The 21,150-nt window shown below is 38.3% G+C and overlaps 2 protein-coding genes across 4 annotated transcripts; one reads left to right on the forward strand and one right to left on the reverse strand.

Moving 5' to 3' along the window:
• Window positions 1-923: 923 nt before the first annotated feature.
• Window positions 924-5,370, reverse strand: LOC113781099. Its single transcript, XM_027326946.1, has 6 exons — window positions 4,618-5,370; window positions 4,281-4,437; window positions 3,992-4,168; window positions 3,812-3,895; window positions 2,034-2,115; window positions 924-1,753 (listed from the first exon to the last, which is right to left on the reverse strand). Exons 1-6 carry the CDS (start codon window positions 4,995-4,997, stop codon window positions 1,317-1,319), a joined length of 1,317 nt encoding a protein of 438 aa, XP_027182747.1. The 5' UTR covers window positions 4,998-5,370; the 3' UTR covers window positions 924-1,316.
• An 11,907-nt stretch (window positions 5,371-17,277) lies between these two features.
• LOC113779642 (50S ribosomal protein L11, chloroplastic) lies at window positions 17,278-20,789 on the forward strand. 3 transcript variants are annotated; one of them, XR_003469484.1, is made up of 6 exons: window positions 17,279-17,764; window positions 17,905-18,077; window positions 18,176-18,239; window positions 19,959-20,222; window positions 20,355-20,552; window positions 20,649-20,789. XR_003469484.1 is itself a non-coding variant. In XM_027325302.1 (4 exons), the coding sequence occupies exons 1-4, from the start codon at window positions 17,503-17,505 to the stop codon at window positions 20,165-20,167; spliced, it is 708 nt and encodes a 235-aa protein (XP_027181103.1). In that variant the 5' UTR covers window positions 17,278-17,502; the 3' UTR covers window positions 20,168-20,353. The 3 variants fall into 3 exon arrangements, 1 of the variants encoding a protein (XP_027181103.1); XR_003469483.1 differs by having other exon boundaries at window positions 20,355-20,789; XM_027325302.1 differs by lacking the exons at window positions 20,355-20,552; window positions 20,649-20,789 and having other exon boundaries at window positions 17,278-17,764; window positions 19,959-20,353.
• Window positions 20,790-21,150: the final 361 nt, after the last annotated feature.

Consider the following 21,150-nt stretch of genomic DNA (forward strand, 5'->3'; position numbering starts at 1 on the left):
CTTCAAACATTTAAAAAAAAAAAAAAAAATCGGGTGGCTTTTGACCGTTTGGATGACTCGCTGGTTGGGTACAAATCCCACGCTTTCCTATTTGTAACTTGAGTAATCACCTAATATTGGTTCCGCTCCGCCCCGCCCCGCCCCGCCCCATATGCATGAATCCTATATTTATTATTAATTAATGCCCACATCCAGTATTGGGGTAATTTAGATTTGAGGAATAGTTTGTTGTTTAAAGACAGACAGCTCTACCTTGTACCATTTGAACACCTAATCTTCCTGCAAAAATAGCCAAACTAGCTATATATAATCAAACCTGAAATGATTTCGTATGAACTCCGGATGATGATGCATTCAATGAACTCCGGTCACGTGTGACACTTGATCTCAAATTAACCTGTCAATCTTGGCATAATATCTGCATCCTCTTTGTGCCAAGAGCTTCTTCTTCTTCTTCAACTCTGGATTGAGTCTCAGCTTAAGATCCTTGAACTTGGAAGGCTCTCTCGTGTTTTTTTTATGCAGACGCGCATGGTGAATCAGTTTGACACATGATAATACCACCACTTCCTCAGGTTTTTCAGAAAAAGCCATAAAATACCCAAAATCGCTCGCCCCTTCCCTCACTGCTGCTAGTGTGTTGGTGCTAGTGCTATTGATTGTTTTTGTCATCCTCCATCCATCCCCAATTGGGCCCACACGGATCTCTCGAATTTAAATCATATCACAGTAAGTACTATGAGAATAATTTGCAAATGGCTCATTATTTCAATACCAACCAATTTTCCCATCAAAAGAGGGGAGAATGGAGGAAAAGCTCCGACAAAGGAAGAGCTCTAAAACAGAAACGAGGTAAAAGTTAACTTGCAGCAATTGCTAGCTTTTCTTCGGTGGTGAGGAGAAGTGGGAAGAGAGACGATGAGGAGAAAAAACCTAAAACAATTGCGGGCCGATTAGATTTATTATTATTATTATTTCTGCAATGTTCTTGGGAGACAAAAAATACACTGTCTAGTAGTACATAAAAGTAGAAACAAATGGCTGAGGTTAAGCGAAAGGATCAATGGAGGAAGGTGAAACTTCCGGTGCAATCAGCAGATACTTCAACCATGCATGTATTGACATTTCAAAGAACATTAACCATGCAACCTATTCTCTGTCTCTCTTCTCCCGACCTGTTCTTCTGGCTCTGTTACAGACACGGAATGTTTAACACCTTCCCCAGAATCCCCACAACCCTCGCAGTCCGATACCCTCCGTTGAGGAGCAGCAGTAACGCCCTTAGAAAACAATCTTCCACATGCACCGGCTCGACATCACAACTGCTTACCCATCTTTACAAACCTTCTAGCAACTCCAAATATGACTGCTTTTGTCAAAAGCCCACGGTCTAGAGTGCAGGCAAGGGCAATCGCCCCACCAACAACTAAGTACTTGGGCAGGTTCCTCCCAGATGGCTTCTCTGGTGAAGCCAGAGTTTCAACCTCAGACAAACTGCTCGTGCTCTCCAACCACCTCAGGTAGTCCACGCTAACTTTTGAATTGATCTGAGCCAAGAACGCACAGCGCGAAAGTGGCACTCCAGATGCTCTTTGCTTCTGATATGCACGTAAAGCGGGGTCAATTTTTTTGACAGCACCCCACATGCCTTGTCGCACGCCAAGTTTTGCAATCTCCCAAGGGATACCCATGTCCTCATGATGAAAAAGCAACACCTCGCACGCAGTCAGCTGGTCACCTCTCCTGGATTCAACTGTTACAAATTCAAGTTTCAAAACGTGAATTAGTTGTTATGAATTCAAAAACAAGCCTCTAAGTTCCAAAGGGGTTAAACAATCTTCCACATCTATGGCAAACTCACTTGCTAAAGATCTTCAAACAAACAATTCAATTTTGGAATTGTAGATGGAAAAGAATTTGTGATTAATTTTAGCAGACAATGTAAAGCTGTTACACTTCTACAATATTACATACTGGCATCCTGCCAATACCATCGAAATCAGTTTCTAAAACCAACATGTCAAACTGACTACCTGCACGGATGCACCAACTGGAATAGTATAAATCAACATGTCTTGGTTTTTGACGGCGTGGAATAGTGGAGTTTGGCACACCCTGAAATGTAGAGAGACATACTCCAATTATTCCAGTGACAGATATAAGCATGAACATGTCCTAAAATGATGTATAGAAGACACATATTAACATAAAAAAATCAGTGTATGAATGCAACAACCCCAACGATATAGGTCCAAGGACACCTTCGGAGAAAGCAGTCACAAGGGTCAATTTATTGGACTCGAATTACTGATAGGAAAAGTCCAGCACTGCAAAGAGTTCACTTTTACCATTGAAATAAGAACAACTTGCAGCACACTATTGTAGCTTGCCTACTAAGAGTAACACTCTGTATGCATGTGTGCAGGCGTCGATACCACTGGTTTCTAATAATACATGTGTTTTTTCCACCAGATCACAAGAATAGAATACACAGAAACATGATAAGTGAAGAACCCAAAGGCCAAATCAAGAACCAAAATAGAGATGAAAGATACCAACATTTCTATCTTCAGTCCCCTTCTTTAGCCTCAAACAGTTCCATATAGACAGAACGAAAATCTCTATCAGCAATATACAAGTAGAAATACAAAAATAATACCCCTATCTACCAAATGCTGGCTTTCACATGGCCGAAGGCAACAACAGCGATGTAACCTAAATAGTGTGTCTGGTCTATAACCACACAACAGTATTCTATATTTATGTTAAGGGGAAATGAAATGTGTCCGATGCTCTTGGGAAAAAAGGAGAAGAGATGAGAAGACAAAAGGTTTTCATGAACAAAATATAATAGTCTCAATGAATGATTTTCATATCCTACCATTTACACCAAATTGTGGACCGTAACAAAGATTCAAGCTTTAGTAGCTTTGACCTATCTTTGGCTTTACCCTATAATTCTCAGATTTCTTTCGTCTGAATCAATTCAAGTTGAAAGTCCAAATCCTTTGTGCTCTTCTCTCTTTCCTCCCAATCACTTCATTCAAACTGTGTAACGCACTAAAAACTCAACCTTGAGAGTGTCATTCAGAGAAAGAACGACCTAGAGGTGCACGGTAGTAGGGAACAAGGAACCATAACAAGAACCAAAGAATACACAATCAAAATACTCAATGAAGCAAGCCATCTAAAACCAGAGACAGTCAAGACATTAACCATGAAAATTGGAGACTGATCCATGCCTATTCATTAGTCTGCTCTTTGTCACCAGCAGATTTTAGGAGCAAAAGTCATACAATGCTTTTGACCCCCAGAATAGTTTAAAGCAGCTCCAGAGCTCGATATCCTTTTTTTCAACCAGAATCCTAGTCATCTGATAGACAAGTCAATTCATTAACCTGTTTTAGTCAACTTTCTAAACCTCTACCTGTTCCTTGACTATTGCATGGAATAAACTTGAAAGCTCTATTGGTAATGCTGCTGTAAAATTCAAAATCCCCACTTCTAGTAGAAGACATTCCGCTAGTCTTATCTCACAATTGATAAGAATAAGGGACTAAAAGTGGAGCGCAGAAAAGGAGAAGAGAAAAGCCAAAGGATTAATATCTAGTTTTGTGTTGCCTGAATACAATTGATGTTTCCCATCCCACAAACAGATTAATCAAATTTCCCTATACAATAACAACAGACATCCAAATATTCCTGCACATACGACAAACTATCAGGCAGTACCACACATGTAGATTCAGCCAAACTAGATGCATGAGAAGTCATATTCTTTAATTTCAAAGATGAACATTTCTTCCCCTACCTTTGTCACGCAATAGTATGTATTTCCCGATCTCCAAATCCGCCGGCCCATGATGTACTCTCTGTCACTACAAAAGAAAGGAAACTGCACAAGAAAAGAAGAATGGGGTTATATAAGTGGCCAAAATACCGCCGCGACCAAAAAACACGAAGGAAGAAGACTATAAATACACCTCCTTACCTTACGAACCCACTGGACCACCATGGTTCCAGTGGTAGGACAATCTTCCAAAGTTTCAGCGTGTGAGAGCATGTCATCCCATTTGAGCCTAAACTCATCGTCCCAAAAAAAATCCCTCACCAGTTCGGGAGTAGCATTCTCATACACAGTTCTAGTGCGGTACTGCGGTGGTCCAGTCTAGAAAAGACAGATGCAGTCAATTGGATACATTCAGGAAAGTACAATCACAAATCAACTTCCAGAAACAGGATTGAATTCTCAAAGCTGAAAACTTTAAAGAAATAACTACCTCAGGATCCCTCCGCCAAGCTTCGTAGCTCATATTATCATTAGACCGATTCATCATCTGAACCCAAGAAGGGCCACCGTCTTTCTCCTTAGTGAGCAGGCAAATGTGCTTAAGGTCATCCTCATTCACAAGACTGGACTTTTCTACATTTGATGAACTGAACAAATGGAATTGCGACTATTGTAATTGGAGACTTAATGCAAAATAAAGACTAGACGATGACACTTAATTTGTTTGCTCGCGTTTGACAAGCAGGGCCACAGCAACGTAGAACAATTTAGAAATTCAAAGAAATACTTGTATAACAGCAACAAGATATTTCGACCAACCAACCAACCTAGGAGGTGAGCTTGAAGAAGAAGGCAAAGCGGGGGGATTGTGTTTGTCAAACCCATCATCATCAGAGACGCCAGGAATGCAGCTGTGCAGTTGAAGTATTTTGAACGAATTGAAGCTCGGAACGAAACCTGACAAGTGTTGCACGACCATCCCACGTATAGAAGAAAAGGAAGTAGAGGAGCTGGAGGAAACACTCGCAGAAAGAGAAAAGTCGCCGTTGAAATTAGCCCACCTGGGCTTCCATGTCCAGCCCACTAAAACCCCAACCAAAACCGCAATCCAAAGAGGAGCCGCAAACATCATCAGCTGCGTTATGACATCCAAGATGGAGAAGGAGGGCCCTTGAAATATCTCCAATAAAGCCGATACCAAAACCATTCTATAATGGATTTAATGATACTATAAACAACTCACTCTCTCTCTTGAATCAGGAACTGAGGAATTCTTCTATAAACGTCTAAATTAAAAGCTTGAAAGAAAAAGGGAAAAAAAAAAAAAAACCCCTCGATTCAATCGCAGAAGGTGCAGCCTTGAAGCACAGCGATGAGTCGAGGGTTTCTCAAAAAGAGAAAGACCAAAAAAAAATGAAGAAGATAAAAGGTACACAGAGAATGAAAAATTTACAGACAGAACAGGGGAAGCAAAAAAGGATGTAGAAAGAGGAGGAGTGAGCTGGGGGAGAGAGCGCGAAGAAATGAATGAAGAGATATATGGGATTTTGAGTAAACAGTAGTAATAATCGGGGATAAAAGGAAAATGAATACTACCGCAAAAGAAGACAAGGAGCTGGGCGTCGATCAATGGGGGGGTGTGGCGTCGAAGAAGGTCTAGGGAGGATAAGGATGTCAGGGATTAGAGGTAGGGAGACGCGTAGTCGGGATTCCCCATGCCCCACCGGCGGATTTTTGTTCCTACTTCACATGTATTGTGTTGGTGTTCTTTTCTTTCGCTATTGGTAGATAAGTAGTAGTAATAATAAAATTTTTAAAAAAAAAAACTACTAACTTTAACTGCAAGAGTAAAAACTTACAGCAGTGTGAGCTTGTTGTTTTGCTGAAGCAGCGAAGTAGTTTTGTTTTTGTGTTTGGATTTGAAAGGGTTGGGGCTGCGGAGGAGGAAATATTCCAGGACGCAGGTTAAGGATAACTAATAAATTAATAAAATATAAGTGTATATGTTTGTGGGGGTGGTGCCTGGTGGGATTATTATTATTATTATTATGGGGAAGCAGTTTGTAAGGAGTAGTAGTAGTTATTTGGGGAATTTTATTAAAGATCTGTTGGTGTTGGGGAGGGGATTGTGTTCTTAGTAGCAGCTTTGTAAAAAAGAGAAATTGACACAAATATATATATATAGAGCAGCTTTGTTGGTGTTTTGAGTGGACGGCGAGGGAATTGGAGCCGCGGAGTACATACACTACTGTAGTGTTTGATGATGATTGTTGGATGGGCGGCAGGTGCTGCGCCCTCATGTTTCACGTTCAATTTCTGGATTTTGATTAGGCCTTTTTCGGAGTAACGTCACTGGGACCAAACACGCATACAAAATTCTTGGTCTTTGGTAAATGGTACTACTACTGATTGGTTTGGTTGGGTTTGGGTGGGAGTTCGCTTTCACTTTGGGACCTCTTTGCTTTGCTTGGCTGCTGCCCTGAATGATTCATGCGTGAAGGCCGGTGGTGACAACCGAAAGAAAAAAAATGTAAAGTTGTGTTTGGATTGCATTTTTCGTCATTTTTCATGGAAAAAATACTGTAGCGATTTGATATATGTGAGAGAAAAAGGTAACAGAGAAATGTGATCACGAAAAATAACAATATTTTTCGACGAAAACAAGCAATCCAAGCATGACTTCAGTAAAAGCCAACAACGTGATGAATATACATACAAATATAGATACTATGATGTGTTTCACATCCTTGTGATGTGACGAGATAGTAGGAGCAGGACGCATTTCATGATAAAATCAGATTTTAACAATTCAATGCCAGTCAGATAATATCAAATGTCCAGTTAATTTAACTTAAAATAAGATATTACGTGATAATTTAAAAATTAATTGAACATTTGATAAAATTTCAGGAGTGACATCGAGTTGTCACTGACATAATAATGGTACCAAAGATTTCAATTGATTTCAAGATAAAGAGAATTAAAGAAGTTTTCTAATGCTCTTTATTAATGATGTATAAACACAAATATAATAGAATTACTTTCTTACTTTTTATTTTGATCACCAAGTGATTAAGGACAAAAGTAGAACAAAAGAAAAAATTTCTTGATAGAAAGTACTATGCGTAAAAACGCATCAAATTTAAATAAAATGACCAGAAACGGTCCAAAGCACGTTCAATTAATAAAATAACTGGGTCAGCCCTGGAATGCTGTGGTCGTCTCGTCGTGGACCACGTGTGCAATTGCCGTATGGAGTAATTCAATACAGACGTCCGGTCTGGCGCGTACTACTTGAAGATTAGAAGATTACCACTACGAGTTACTTGTATTTGGAATTCTTCACATCCAAAAGTTTTCCTCTTCAACGCGCCACACTTTCTGTTCTGTCAGTCCTCCTTCTCTTCTTTGAATTATTTTCTATTTTATTATATATATATAGCAGGAGGCAGCTTTGAATACCACTCCTATTGTGCTTTTTGTTTCTAAGGCAAAGCAATCAACCACCCCCAAAGACAGTAGAAATTTTTTTTAAGAAAAAAAAAAAGAGAAGAAAAACTCGCTTGCGTGGGTAAATTGAATTACTGCTCAGCCTTTTTATCTTTCTTTTTCGTCTTGTACTTTTCCTCTATGTGTTTAATCAAACAAAGCGACCTAGCTCTCAAAAGTCAAAACATGAACCCTCCTCTCTTCCATGACTTCCATCCCCCAACTTTTTTCGTCTCTGAGTTAGAAGTACAAGCTGTTTGTTTCCCACTCCTGTGGCTGTGACCTTTGGGGATGGCAAGGATAGCGGCGCAAATTTCCACTAACAACGTTTTCCTCATTTTTATACCCCGTCTGAATAACATGCATCGCAAATGACTTTCCCAGCCGTCCAAGAACGGCATCATATTTCTCCCTTGTTGGTTTTATGTAGTGTGAAAAATAAATTGAATGTACAATTAATTATGGCATCTATACTAAATGTATGTGATAAAATTTTAATATCACGTAACTCTCTCATGATTTATATAAATATCTACTATACTGTCTTGTGAATTTTCTTTTTTTTTTTTTATATTTCTCCGTATAATCTCTCTACGCTTTTTTTATATAAAATAATTAAATCGTCGATTAATTCAGCATTTGAGTATGGATACTATTAGTATTTAAACTAATAACGTTGCATGGCTGTTTCCATCAAATTTTCACTTTACATCATGCAAGTATTAAAGCCCAAACAAATGTAGTAGTACATGGCAACTCCTCTTCACTTTCCCAAAGTTCCAACCCCTTTCTTCTCTCCCGAAGCTATTCTATCACCAAGAATTTTGGAGAATCTATATACACGAGTCACCGCCCAACCCTTGCCCTGCACCGGAACTACTGTTGCACCACACTACTTACGAGTTACGACACAAAAAATCTTCTTACGATCAATAATGATATTGAAAAAAAAAAAAAAAAGGGCCGCCCCATTCAACTTCATAATGCGAATACCAATCACCAAGCATGCAACCGTTTACATTTCTCAATGCTTTTTGAACTTTTTTATTAATTAATTTTTTTCGCTATATCAAAATTCTCATAAGATGTCTGTACGACTACACGCCAGTATGAAACTTCTGGACCGAAAGTCAATGCCAACGACCTAGCAAAATTCCAGTTGCCTACTTCTCTATGTCACTGCAGCCATCCGCAACAACTTCATTATATCCCAAATTCAAGAAGCCTGGTTTTTTTTTTTTTTTTCTGACCATAATTGATACGTAATTCTTTGCATGACTACGTGCATAATGCATAACAACTAGTATTACAACCAATTAATTTACCTTGCTGACGCAAGCGTCTGTTCAAAAGCTTGCATGCCAAATGGCTCCATCACCCTCTCCACAGCGTCGGTGAATCTCTTGTATCCTTTTCGCTGATTTGCTTATACCACTGCAGGCTACGTTTCCAGTCAAATGATGCAGCGCAAGCATTACCTGCTTTGGCCCTTCCAAACAAATGCAAAGCACTATTCATAAACTTACGCCTCTGTTTTACGGGTCTTTCATTCAGTCTGCAGTATGGATGTTGTCTCCATTTGTGCATGAGAGAGAGTTGCTAGTATCAATTTCAGTGTACTCAATCGACGTTTCCTTTGCTACATGCATCAGACCACAAAACAGTTTCCAAGCATGCATGGTGCAGTCAGCAACCACACTATGCACATTTAGCGGATGAGAATTAGTTCAAATCAGCTGGAGAACTTCAAAAGAATGGGTAATTTTATTTGCTGGAGAACTTCAAATTGGGCCTCTAGATAATCTAATCTAGCCAGTGACATATAGAAAAACCAACCAATTTTAGAGATACGGACCACTTATGCCATTAACAAATAATTGCAAAGAGTATTGGCAGCTTTCTTCGCCCACGAGATAGGCATCCATTGCATCATGTCGTGCAATCGACAATAACGATACAAGAGAAACTAGGAGGAGACTGAAAACAGATGTAATATAGCGTAATTATCAGAAGGTATCCCACGCTAGAGACTTTGATCATCAATATGCTGGATATTAATTAGGACCTATGAATCGAGATCTACGAGAGACATCTGCATTGCAAAATACTTAATTGTTTTAGTTAAATTCTTGTAACTATATATATGCTTGAATCTTGGAAGGGTGGATGGTGAGGCTGTTAGGCAGCAATGTCCCTGTTTGGATTGTATTTTTCTGAATTTTTTATAAAAAAATTACTATAACTATTCGATATATATAAAGTAATAAAAAAATGTGTTCACGGAAAAACGTAACAATTTGTTTAAGGAAAATCGCAATTCAAACGGGCCTCTGTTTGTCTTCGCTTGCCGAAAAACAAAGACAAAATATATGAGTCAAGAAAAAACAGACGCCTGGCTCTCCAGCATTAGTTATTACTTATTAATTAATCTTCACGTCAAAAATGACGTGATAGATAGTTAGTAACTACGCAATATACCTTCTCCTCTGTTGCCGTTCGTCTCCAGTCCGCCTTTCTCAATCCAAACCGGGTTTATAACTTTGGAAAAAAGATGGGTAAAGTACCATAAACGATCTCTACAATCGATGCTATCACTCGTGCCTTGGCTTTAGCAAACTGACATGACACTTTCGAGGGTCGATTCGTTTGAAAGCATCATCGTTTGCCATGACTCTTCAACACACTTTTTTTTTTTTTTTTGGGTATTTTGCATGATTATGGTTGTAGCTGTGGAGTATGGATAGACTATAAAAGGGAAAAGAAAACGGCAAATCGTTGGCTTTGCTTGAATTTGATTTTTTTTCTGCAAACAATTTTTGTTTATGAAGTCTATAGTAATAAATTTAAAAAATATCATAAAAAATATACACAATCTCAAATATAGTAGTAAAAATAAAAAATAAATTCCATCACTTTTTTCTTCTTCTTCCCACCACCGTCACCATTCATCCCCTCTCTTCTCTCCTCCCTCTTCTTGTCTCTCCCTCCTACCCTTCCCTCTAGCTCCTCCTCTCTGTAACTCCTTCTCCCTCCTCCGCTCCCCTCACCCATCACCCTGCTTCCTTCCCTTTCACGCCAACGCTCCTGCTAGACTCGTCTTCCCTTTCCTACTTTTGGCTATAACCAAAAGGTCACGATAAAAAAGAAGTGGAGGTGGGAGAAGGGGAAGGATGATGGTTGGTGGTGTGCTGTGATATATATATATATATATTTTTTTATCCTTAAAAACTATCTCAATAAAATTTTAAATTTTAAAAACACCTCAACAAATAATTGCAATGAAAATTTTTCATATACACATGGAGTCATAAATTAGTCAGACCAAATTATAAAACCCCACAGGCCACCCAAGTCCATTTGTCGCTCCTTAAATAAAGGCCCAATGTTTGTGACAACTCACTATTGAAAGCGAAGGTGCAGCACTAGCAACGTAACTGCAGAACATGTCTTCATTGAATTGGATAGAATTTATCGGTTAGTTTATACACGAAAGTTGAAACTAAATGAACTAAATTTGTCATTTGGTTAATCGTTCTCATTTTTATCGTGATTTTGACCTATTTTTTTCACTATTGACATATCTCGTAACAATTTGAGGAAGAAAGCATTGATATGCCGATTTGAATTTTTCATTAGTATGTTGATGAGCTCACTGAACAAAAATATTGACGTAATCTGATAAAGTTTGAAATGTCTAATCATGCCAATATATGGCATGCGATCCTAAGTCTTAGAAGTTCTAGTTTCTAATTCACATTTAAAGATGCTAGCGAATAGGAGGGTAAAATTTGATTCCCAGAAGTACTTGACCCCATGATTAATATGATTAGACTGTTGATGAGAAGTATTTGACCCAACGATTAATACAATTAGACAATCGATGTATAATTCATTAAAATTAAATTTCGATCCCTAAATATACGCGACTTGATGGTTAATACAATTAGAAGATTAATGAATAATCCATTAGGACTTAGTAGTGGTGAATGGCTATCTACGGATAAATCGATAGCATTTGCTGATAGAATTCTAAAATTCAATACCTATTACATACATACATATATACGTACACACACACATACATACATATATATTCTATAGAGCTTGCTTATTCTCTGTAGTTTTTATTCAGTTGGCACATATATTTATTTTGTATCCTGTTATTTATCATGTTTTATGTATAATTCCTTACTGGAAAATGTGAAAAAAGTTGTTTGACTCTTTTTTTTTTTGGAAGAATGTTAATTTTATACTTCACAAAATATTGAATTTCTCTCGTGCAAGTTTTATGGTTCTACCCAAATTTAAAATTTAATGTGTTGTGTTGAGTTAACATGATGTATGTATTAATTTTAGTTTGATAAAAGTAAATTATCTTTTCATGAACTATTTACATAGCGGGTAAAGGATACCTAATGGGTAATTCAAATCCGAAATAAGAGGATTTAGTAACAAGAATTAAAAATGTTACCTGATAGCTAATAGTATGGGAAAAAAAATTTAAGTATAGGGGGGTCAATAATTGGTAGGAGGGATTTTTCAGCGTACGCGATCTACTGCCATCTCGATCCCCTTTCTCCTTCCTTGTTTTTTCAAATCTCAACTCTCCCACTGAAAAAATAAAATAAAATAAAAAATAGATGGTAGGGAAAGGTAATACAGACGAACGCAACCGGTACGCAACAAGTAAACTACTCCAGATTAGTTGTTTTACTTCCTATGGAATTAGGCCATTCCCTTGAGTGTAATCGTCATCGGCTATGATCAACAAAAATCTCTTTTTTTTTTTTTGGGCTCTGACAAAAAATTCTTTGTCTTCCACTAGTCACATTAAACTGAAAAGCCATAATAGATGCACCAAGTAAGTGTATATGTGCATTATTTTTTTAAACCTTTTTCTGAGAATTTTTACAGATCGTATCAGTAATAGAAATTTGAACACCAAATTTTTGTAAAAAAAAATAACTCGTTTAATACTAATTGAACCGGCCAAAATGAAGTTGTAATTGGTGTATTGGAAAGTGGGGCATTTTGGGAAAAGAGAGAGAGAGAGAGAGAGCGTTTCGTGCGTAGCAGCAAGCAAAAGAAATGCCAAACAATAGCGTTAAACTGAAATTCGCAAATTAGGATGTTGAGTCATCAGTCATCGGAAATACAAAAGCGATGATAATCGAGCGGGTGGTGAGTGGTCGTAATTGGTATTCACTATTCATCCCCGGAATAGCTATAGGAACTAAAGTTTAACTACCCCATAAAATAGTTCCCGCGGCCCGGAGGGTGAAGGGAAGAAATCTTTTCGCCGGAGCTTATCTGTCAAGAGCGTTTTGAAATGGGTGGTGCAGGCAGTAACGGAGCACATATTTGCATAGAAAAAGGAAAAGGGGCATCACTAACAATTAATTACAGATCTCAAACCACCTCATCATCCCATCTGCGGATGATGCCTAAGAAATAGAGAGATTTAAAATTGCCAAGAAGAATATAAAGGAAATAAAGACAAGTCAACTGGTGATTAAGGGAGCATTGTCCTGGAGCGGGGATGGAGGTGGATCTCCGGCGGGGGCGGCAAGAGCGCATCTGGTGAGATTGGTCTTGGGCGGCAGCAATAGAGATCTACAGAGCGGGCAAGTAACCTGACCGGAATCGACCCATGCATCCAGGCAATCTCTGTGGAAGACATGGGTGCACCTGGAAAGCTGCCTCACCTGGTGCTTCAAATCTACGGGGTCTAGGCAGATGGTGCACATCTTCTGCGGAACAAAATCATCATCACCTTTTCTGTCCCCGTCGGGTGATGGTGATGATGAGGTTGACGATTCCGCTTCTTCCACTGCTTCTGGCTCTCGCACTTCTTGTAAAAGCAGAAAATCTTGAAATTGGAGTACAGGGACTTTAGTCTTGATGGCAGCGGCGACGACATGAACGGGAATGGGGACGAGGGATGGGCAGGTGCCCTCATCGAAAATGAAGATGTAATTGTTGGAATCGTCGGCGGAATGGTGTTGGTGGTCAGGGGGTGGTTTGTAGATTCCCAGATGGGCGAGTGCTCCCATGGCCAGCAACTTGAGATGGCTCCAAAGGTTTAGAATGAATGCTCCAGTCAGGGCTGTCGGTAATCTGATGACGTGGAAGAGGAAACCCATGGCTAACGAGTAACGACAGGGGGGGGGGGGGGGGGAAGGGAATTATACCACTCGTAATCCAGTGGAGTTACGTTTGAGGTGGGAAGCTGGAAAAAATGGGGTTTTATCATTTCTGGGTTAGGGCCTTGGGGGCGGGGGAGAACTGAGAAGAGCGTCGAGAGCAAAACAATTGCCACCGTGAGTGTGTGTGAGTTATTATTATTCCAAGCTCCACCACTAAATGCAGCAAGCAAGTAATAGCAGTAGCGATAAGGAGAGGGGCGGGGAAGACAATTAATTAGTTATTTTTGTGAGTGTGTGTTAGTACAATTTTTTCGCCTTTATTTATTCATCATTTTATTTTTATTTTTTTTAATAATATCAACACCGTGCGTAGCACGGATATTTTCATTAGTATATACTTCCTCCCTTTTTTTATAACTGACGTTTAAGGTTTTCCACACCAATTAAGAAAAATTTTTCATTGCTTAAATCTGTACACTACTTTCCTTTTGTACCCTTATTAATTGTCCAATTCACCCATGTTTTCTCTCACTAGAGTACTAAATGGTGCTGTTTTACTAGGCTAAAAGCAATGCAATAATTACTAGGAATAGTAATTAAGAACCCTGTATTGAAAAAGAGAGATAAAAGGGTAAAATTATGAAAAAATAATTAATACCGTATGGGAATAATAAAACGACAGATAAAAATACAATAGAGCAAATTTCTTAGATGACAGTTATAAAAAAAGGCAGGGAGTATATATATAGATTATTTGGTTGAAGTGAGTCCTGTGGGCCATCTATCCCGGTGGACTGAGGTCGTTTTGCCTAATGGAAATGAACTCATTTTGTAGATTCATCTTCGTCCCTTTCCAAAACAAACAAATTGATGGTTTGTTTGGATTGTGAATTATTAGAGATATTTTTACTGTAGCACTTTTTGTGATGTGATGTATGTGAGATAAAAAGGTAATTGGGAAGATAAAAAGGTGTGTTGAAAATTATAATGATGATATAAGCAAATATATTTTGACAAATAAACCGCAATCCAAACAAACTTCTGGTTTTTTCGCCAAATTAGGGAGTGATTAATACTACTAGCAATATATATTTCAATAAGACAAACAGTCCGTCCAAATTTTATCACACCATTTTTTAAGAATTAACTGTGTGATGTGATAAAATTTATACCACATAATTACCTTATATGATCAGATCTACCCATGCGTTGAGCTTGCTTGCAATATCGAGAGCCGCAAGCTGAAAGGGACACCCAATCCAAGAATCCAGGGGGATTCCTCTCCCGTCTTCTAGAACTAGAGTCCCACCACCCATCATCTATGATCTATGATCTATCATCTATTCTATAGCTTACGGCGTCCCACTTGATACAATCAAAACAAAGCAAGCCTGAGCCCCACCTCTACGCCCTTTTAATGGAGTATTTTTTTTTAATTCCCATGTTTGTAGTGGTATGAAACATTTCCATGCCTCTGCACATTTTCGTTTGTCTTTTACGGCTGCTGAACTCATCACTTCACCGCCCCCCCCCCCCCCCCCCCGGCGGGAGGCCGGACTTGCAAACCTCTTGTCATTCGCGCTACCTTATCCTTTCTCTCATCCCAATGAAAGGACCTTTTCAATATATTTCAGCACACAATCCTTCCCAATTACTCCTACTATATACTACTCCCTTCCTTTTTTTATAACTGACGTTTAAGGTTTTGCACACCAATTAAGAAAAGTTTTTCATTGTTTAAATCTATACACTACTTTCCTTTTGTACCCTCATTAATTGTCCAATTCACCAATGTTTTCTCTCACTAGAGTACTAAATGGTGCTGTTTTACTAGGTCAAAAGCAATGCAAACTAACTAGGAGTAGTAATTAAGAACCTTGTATTGGAAAAGAGAGATAAAATGGTAAAATTGTGAAAAAATAATTAATGCTGCATGGGGATGGTAAAACGACAGATAAAAGTACTTAAGAGCAAATTTCTTAAACGTCAGTTATAAAAAAAGGGAGGGAGTATCTGTTTCAAAAGACAGATTTTTCAAATATTATATTGTTGCGAGCACTCTAATAAAATGCCTCGAGGGAGGGAATCCTTTGTCGCGCGGGGATATGGAATCAAATTCGTTGACGGATGGAAGTCCTTAGCCGCCGTCTTGGTGGTCGTCCGTCTCAACCAAACTCTTTTTTTTTTTTTTTTTTTTTTGAGCTTTAGTCTCAACCAAAGTCAAGACGATTTTATGACTACCCTTTGCACTTCGCATACATACAGATACGGTATGACATACCCCCTCATTGTCTCCAACTTACTGGTCTTGGGGCCCAAGAGCAAAATTCAGAGCAAAAGGAGAAACAAAAGGACTCTGCGCTTGTTTCTCAAGCTCCATTAAAATCATGGAACAGTAGAGGTTTCCATTTCGGATATTTAATCTTTGAGATGCACTCAAATTTAATTAGTAAAACATTAACAATAGAATTGAAAAGATACTCAAGTCGTAAGACCTTTCTTTTATTTTAGGAAAATTTTGTGGATTTGGTATAAATTACTCCATATGAATTATTTACTCATGTAGACATTTATATTATTCAAATTGGATTCAAAATAGATTGGAACTCATGGATCCATATCTGGCCTATTTTTAAGATACCTTAATGGATCTTTAGGTAAACATGTTTATGTAGCTCCAAACTTGGAAAGGAAAATGCTACTGTACGCAACATATTTGTGTTTATCTTTTAAGCATCTCTTGATTTTCAAATTTTTTTTTTTAAGGTGAAGTCATACGCAAAATCCAATTTGCTAACAATCCTAAATATGGAAATCGTTTAATGGCAATGATAAGGATTTATTCCCTATCGTTCTCAACCTATGATTTGTGTTTCAAAGTGATTATTTCATCGGTTTAATGGAACACATTTTAATTCCAAACCAAACACGTAAAAGGGAATGATGAATACATATATCCATGGCGAAGTTGCTTATGGCTGATACCCAAACAATGACCAAACACCTCCTAAGATCTTACTAGTTAGGGTAAAATATAAAATACTCCCTCCTAATTACCTTCATATTCTTTAAATATTCCTAAAGGACCTTCTTTTTTTCTTTTCCCCTTCTTCTTTTTATTTTCGTTTTTACCCTTATAAATCACTTTTTACCCTTAAATTTTTCATCAATTTAAATGAATTTCATCTGCATCCATTTTACTCTCCATCAATTTAAATGAATTACGTTTGCATCCCACATTAATCCAAAGCACAAGGAGATTGTTTTGGATATTTTTAAACAAAAGTCACACTTAAACAAACCTGATTTGCAAAGATTTAATAATTTAAATTGTGTCACATCATTTTTTCGAATGGTATGACACAATCCGGATAATTGGATCTTTAGGCTTAGTTTGGGAGTTTAGGATAGAAAAGAAAAGAAAAGAATGGAAAGCTTGTTATGAGAGAAGAGAAGAGAAGAGAAGATAAGAGAAGAGATTGTTATATTGTTTGGGAGTTTAAGAATTAGTTGAATGATTTTGAATATGGAAGTCATTAAATAGTTGTTCAATGCATTTTTAAGGACAAAATTCGCATTTTAGAAAAATTAACAAGCTTTCTCCATTTCCTTCCAATTTGGGAGGAAACATTTTGGTCACTATTCATCCTCCCATTTCCTTTCTTTTCTTTCCTATTTAAAACTACCAAACAAAAGAGAATCAAGCTTTCTCTTCTTTCCCTTTCTCTTCCGTTCAAATCCTCAACTCCCAAAGCGCCCTTAAATCGGGTCTACCCAAAGTTTGCTTTTGACCAACAGTATCATGACCTTAGTCAAACCACCAAGGGCTGTAAACGACGTCGGCCGATGGCGGAGCATCAGCCTATGTAACGAATGTTATCCACAACTCTCTGTCTCCGTCTCTCTCTCAGTTGCAGTTCGAGGGAGTTTGCCCAATCAAATCAGCCATCATAGCTTTCTCCTTCCAGGCATCCCTCTTCCTCTCCTGTTGCCGTTGAAGTTGTAACGAGATCTTTTCCTGTCTCCTGCTTGCTTCTACTTCTGTTTGGAAATAATACGACCAGGAAATCCGAGAAAATGGCCTCTTCTGCTATTGTGTCACGCGCTAGTACAACTTATTCTAGTCCTCTGAGTAGTCTTGCTTCACAGAATAAGCCAAGAAACCTCTCATCGTTCCCATCTTCTCTCAGTTTGTCCTCAAACCATAACATCTCTAATTTCCCTCTCCAATTTCATGCCAAGGGACAACCCTTTACCAAGCGATCTTCTTCAACTGCTACTAGGCCTCTCAGAGTAATTTCCATGGCTCCGCCTAAGCCAGGCGGTAAACCCAAGAAAGGTATTCCCTTTTGATTCTATTACTCCACTATTTGCTTAATTTTCCTCTCTTTTCATTTTACTTCTCCAAATTTCTCAACTTTTTTGGGTTTGTTTTTTGTTTTTATAATGGCTACAATCACATTGGGGTGCTTGCTGCAGTGACTGGGGTTATTAAGCTGGCTCTGGAGGCAGGGAAGGCCACCCCATCTCCTCCAGTGGGGCCTGCTCTTGGTTCTAAGGGTGTCAACATCATGGCCTTCTGCAAGGATTACAATGCCAGGACTGCCGATAAAGCTGGTTTTGTTATCCCAGTTGAGATAACCGTCTATGATGTCAGTCCCCTCCTTCTATCTAAATCCAACTGCTTTCTGTTTCATTTTCGAAGTAGTACCATAAGGTCCTCTTTGCTTAATTTTATGATCCTTTGCAGGATAAAAGCTTCACTTTCATCTTGAAGACTCCTCCTGCTTCAGTTTTGCTATTGAAGGCTGCTGGTATTTCACTTTTTCCTGCTTTCATGTCCACTCGCACATTCGCTAGGATAATTACCGTCCCTGGGTCCCTTTTTTTCTTAATGAATAATTTTTTCTTTTCCTTGAATGTATATTGCTACTATTTTTGTGAAGAGACCACACACTTCTGAAAGACAAATTGCTGCGCCTCTGGCATTTTCCTGTCTCGCTGGCTGAAATTTGGCTTCAAGCTTTGCATAAGGAACCTTACAGATTTAGCTATTATTGGCTTCTATTTTATGTATTTTAGCTGTTACTGGCTTCTAATTTGTGTAATTATCTCCTTTTGAGATGATAAACGCATTACAATGCTTTCCTTTTTGGGAGACAGATTCAACTTTACTCATCTCTACTTTAGAGCTTAGGAACTAACCAATGATGACTTTTATTCCTTCTTAGCTGTCTGCATGGTTTACTGGAAGCATTTGTGGTAAGGGATAATTTAGTCTTGAATGAGAACTCATGTTCTCAGCAAGGATCTTTAGCCTTTCTTGTTTTCTCCCCTTCTGAAGATGTTTTATATGCGAGTCTCAGCCTAAGGAATTAAGGGCATGGGAAACAGAAAAAGGCAAAAGGAGGATATATTTAAGCTGAGGAAAAGAAACATAAGAATGATATGTTGTAAAATTATCTGGCATTTTAGGATACGAATGTCAATGGATGGACCATATCTGCCTCATTATTCTGAACTTTCCTGACTGCTACTAGTAGGCTGTTCTAAGGTGGAGAAAGTATAGATTATGATTATTCCCATCAATTTTACTATGCCTTTGGTAACTTTCAGTTCTCTCTCTGAGAGAATAATCCTTAAAATGTGCTTGTATTGTGGTTCACTTCCTGAGCTCAATAAGAGTTAGTAGATTGAGAAACTGTCAAGACAAGTATGATGTTGATTTAGTTCAATTTTCTAGGTTGCTGAGTGTAATAAATGGAGCTGACAGGCTTTGTAAGGATGATTTCTGTGCGCTTACAAAAAAGGCTTGTAGATGTTTGTCAGCTGAGCCTTATTGAATGATCACATGACCATCCTCATGCAGTGAAATAAATGGTATTGAACCTAAAAATAAAATAAAATAAAATGGAAGCAGTCTGAAATAGGTTTGTCGTACATGACAAAAAAATACCAAGAGTTTTTGTCTGTGCGTTATTTGTTAGTCTCAAGCTTACATCGGCATTGTTCCTACAGCTAAAGAATCATAAACGGCACAAGGGTATGACAGAATCATGCATCATATAAAAAGAGTACTCTTTAAGTTTTCATGCATTATTGACAGAATCATGCATCATTGACAGATTTTACAAGGGTATAATGGATTGGATGAACGTAAATTGGGATGTACAATAACGGCAGTGACTCATTAAAATCTTTCAATTTAATATCTATATACTTGGTGAAACTTTCTAGATGAGTTTGAGACGTTCATTAAATTGTTTTCTCCATTCCTTCTTGGCTTGGGTGCTGTTTCTCAGATTGGATGTTATGCTGTGCGTCTGACAACAAGAAAAAGAAGGAAAAGGGGGGGGGGGGGAAGCTGGTAAATGGTGAATTTTTTAACTGGATCTGACACTTTTAGTTAACGCTGTGACTATATGTTTTGGTTGTATAGTATGCTTTTGACCTTTTCAATCTGTTTTCTGACATACAAGAGGTATGAGCTACCAAAGTTTGATTATTATTATTATTGTAAACTGATTATGTAGGAGCGGATAAAGGTTCCAAAGACCCAAAGCGAGAGAAAGTGGGGAAGGTTACTATTGATCAATTGAGGAGCATTGCTCAAGAGAAATTGCCAGACCTGAATTGTTCAACTATTGAATCAGCAATGAGAATTATAGCAGGCACTGCTGCTAATATGGGAATTGATGTTGACCCTCCAGTTCTTGAGCCAAAAAAGAAAGAATTAGTGTAGTGTTGGTTACTTGGTGCATTTCCTTGTAGTTTCCTTTGTTTCATATTTGTGCCAGGTCGGTATACTGTTTGCTTTGTCGATCATTTCAAAATTTCAACCTGTTAGACCTCTATATTAAGTTTGAACATTTTTAGAGGCGTTTGGAAGAAAGACAAATTACTTTATGAGGAATTGTCTTTGTCTGCAGTTTTGGCCCTTGGACTCTGTATTTGGAGTTACAGGAGATGTTTATTGGATAGTTATCAAGTAGACTGAATGCTGGAAGATGGAAAAAGCCTCCAATTTGCAGTGCTGCAGCAAAGTTATAGCCATGCAGGACGACTGAAGCATATTTAGATCCATTTGATCTTATCAAGCACGAAACCTTTCCCATCTCCCCTTCTTGGTAGGTGATCTTGTACCACCACTTTCTGGTGCACCTGAACTTTTTGAGGATGTTTTTGCAAGCGTTAGCTAATTGTAGCAACTCTATATCTTGCAGCGTCTCAGAACTTAAGGACATGTTAGAAGTGAGGGAAAATCCTGATTTCCTATGAAAATGTTCATTTGATTTGTTAAATCTTTTAGACAAATAGCATCTGTACTCTTCTTTTGAATGGCAAACATTTATGTGTGCAATTTATCTGGATCGCATCGCGCATGGTTGCTAGCTTCATTAGAGAAGTTCCCCAGAGGCAGACATGTAAATGGAGCCAGTTGAAGATTGTTTGAGAAGACATTGGTTCTGCAACAGTCTTGGGTTGGGGATTGATCCAAGCTGCAATGTACCGTAGTCCACCAGAGTCCAGACCCATTCACTATCGGAACCAATTTTCTTTTCTTTTTTTTCCCCGTCTCAAAAACGAAGGAGGAGGAATAGGTCCTATTGAGAAAATATTTCTAAAGACGTGTCTTGCATTTTGAGTATACAAATAATAATAATAATAATAATAATCCCAGCCCTCCCTCTTACGTGAGAGGCATGCGAGAGGAGGGAGGAGTCG

The sequence above is a fragment of the Coffea eugenioides genome, chromosome 8 (assembly GCF_003713205.1).
Source record: "Coffea eugenioides isolate CCC68of chromosome 8, Ceug_1.0, whole genome shotgun sequence".
Classification (NCBI taxonomy): domain Eukaryota; kingdom Viridiplantae; phylum Streptophyta; class Magnoliopsida; order Gentianales; family Rubiaceae; genus Coffea; species Coffea eugenioides.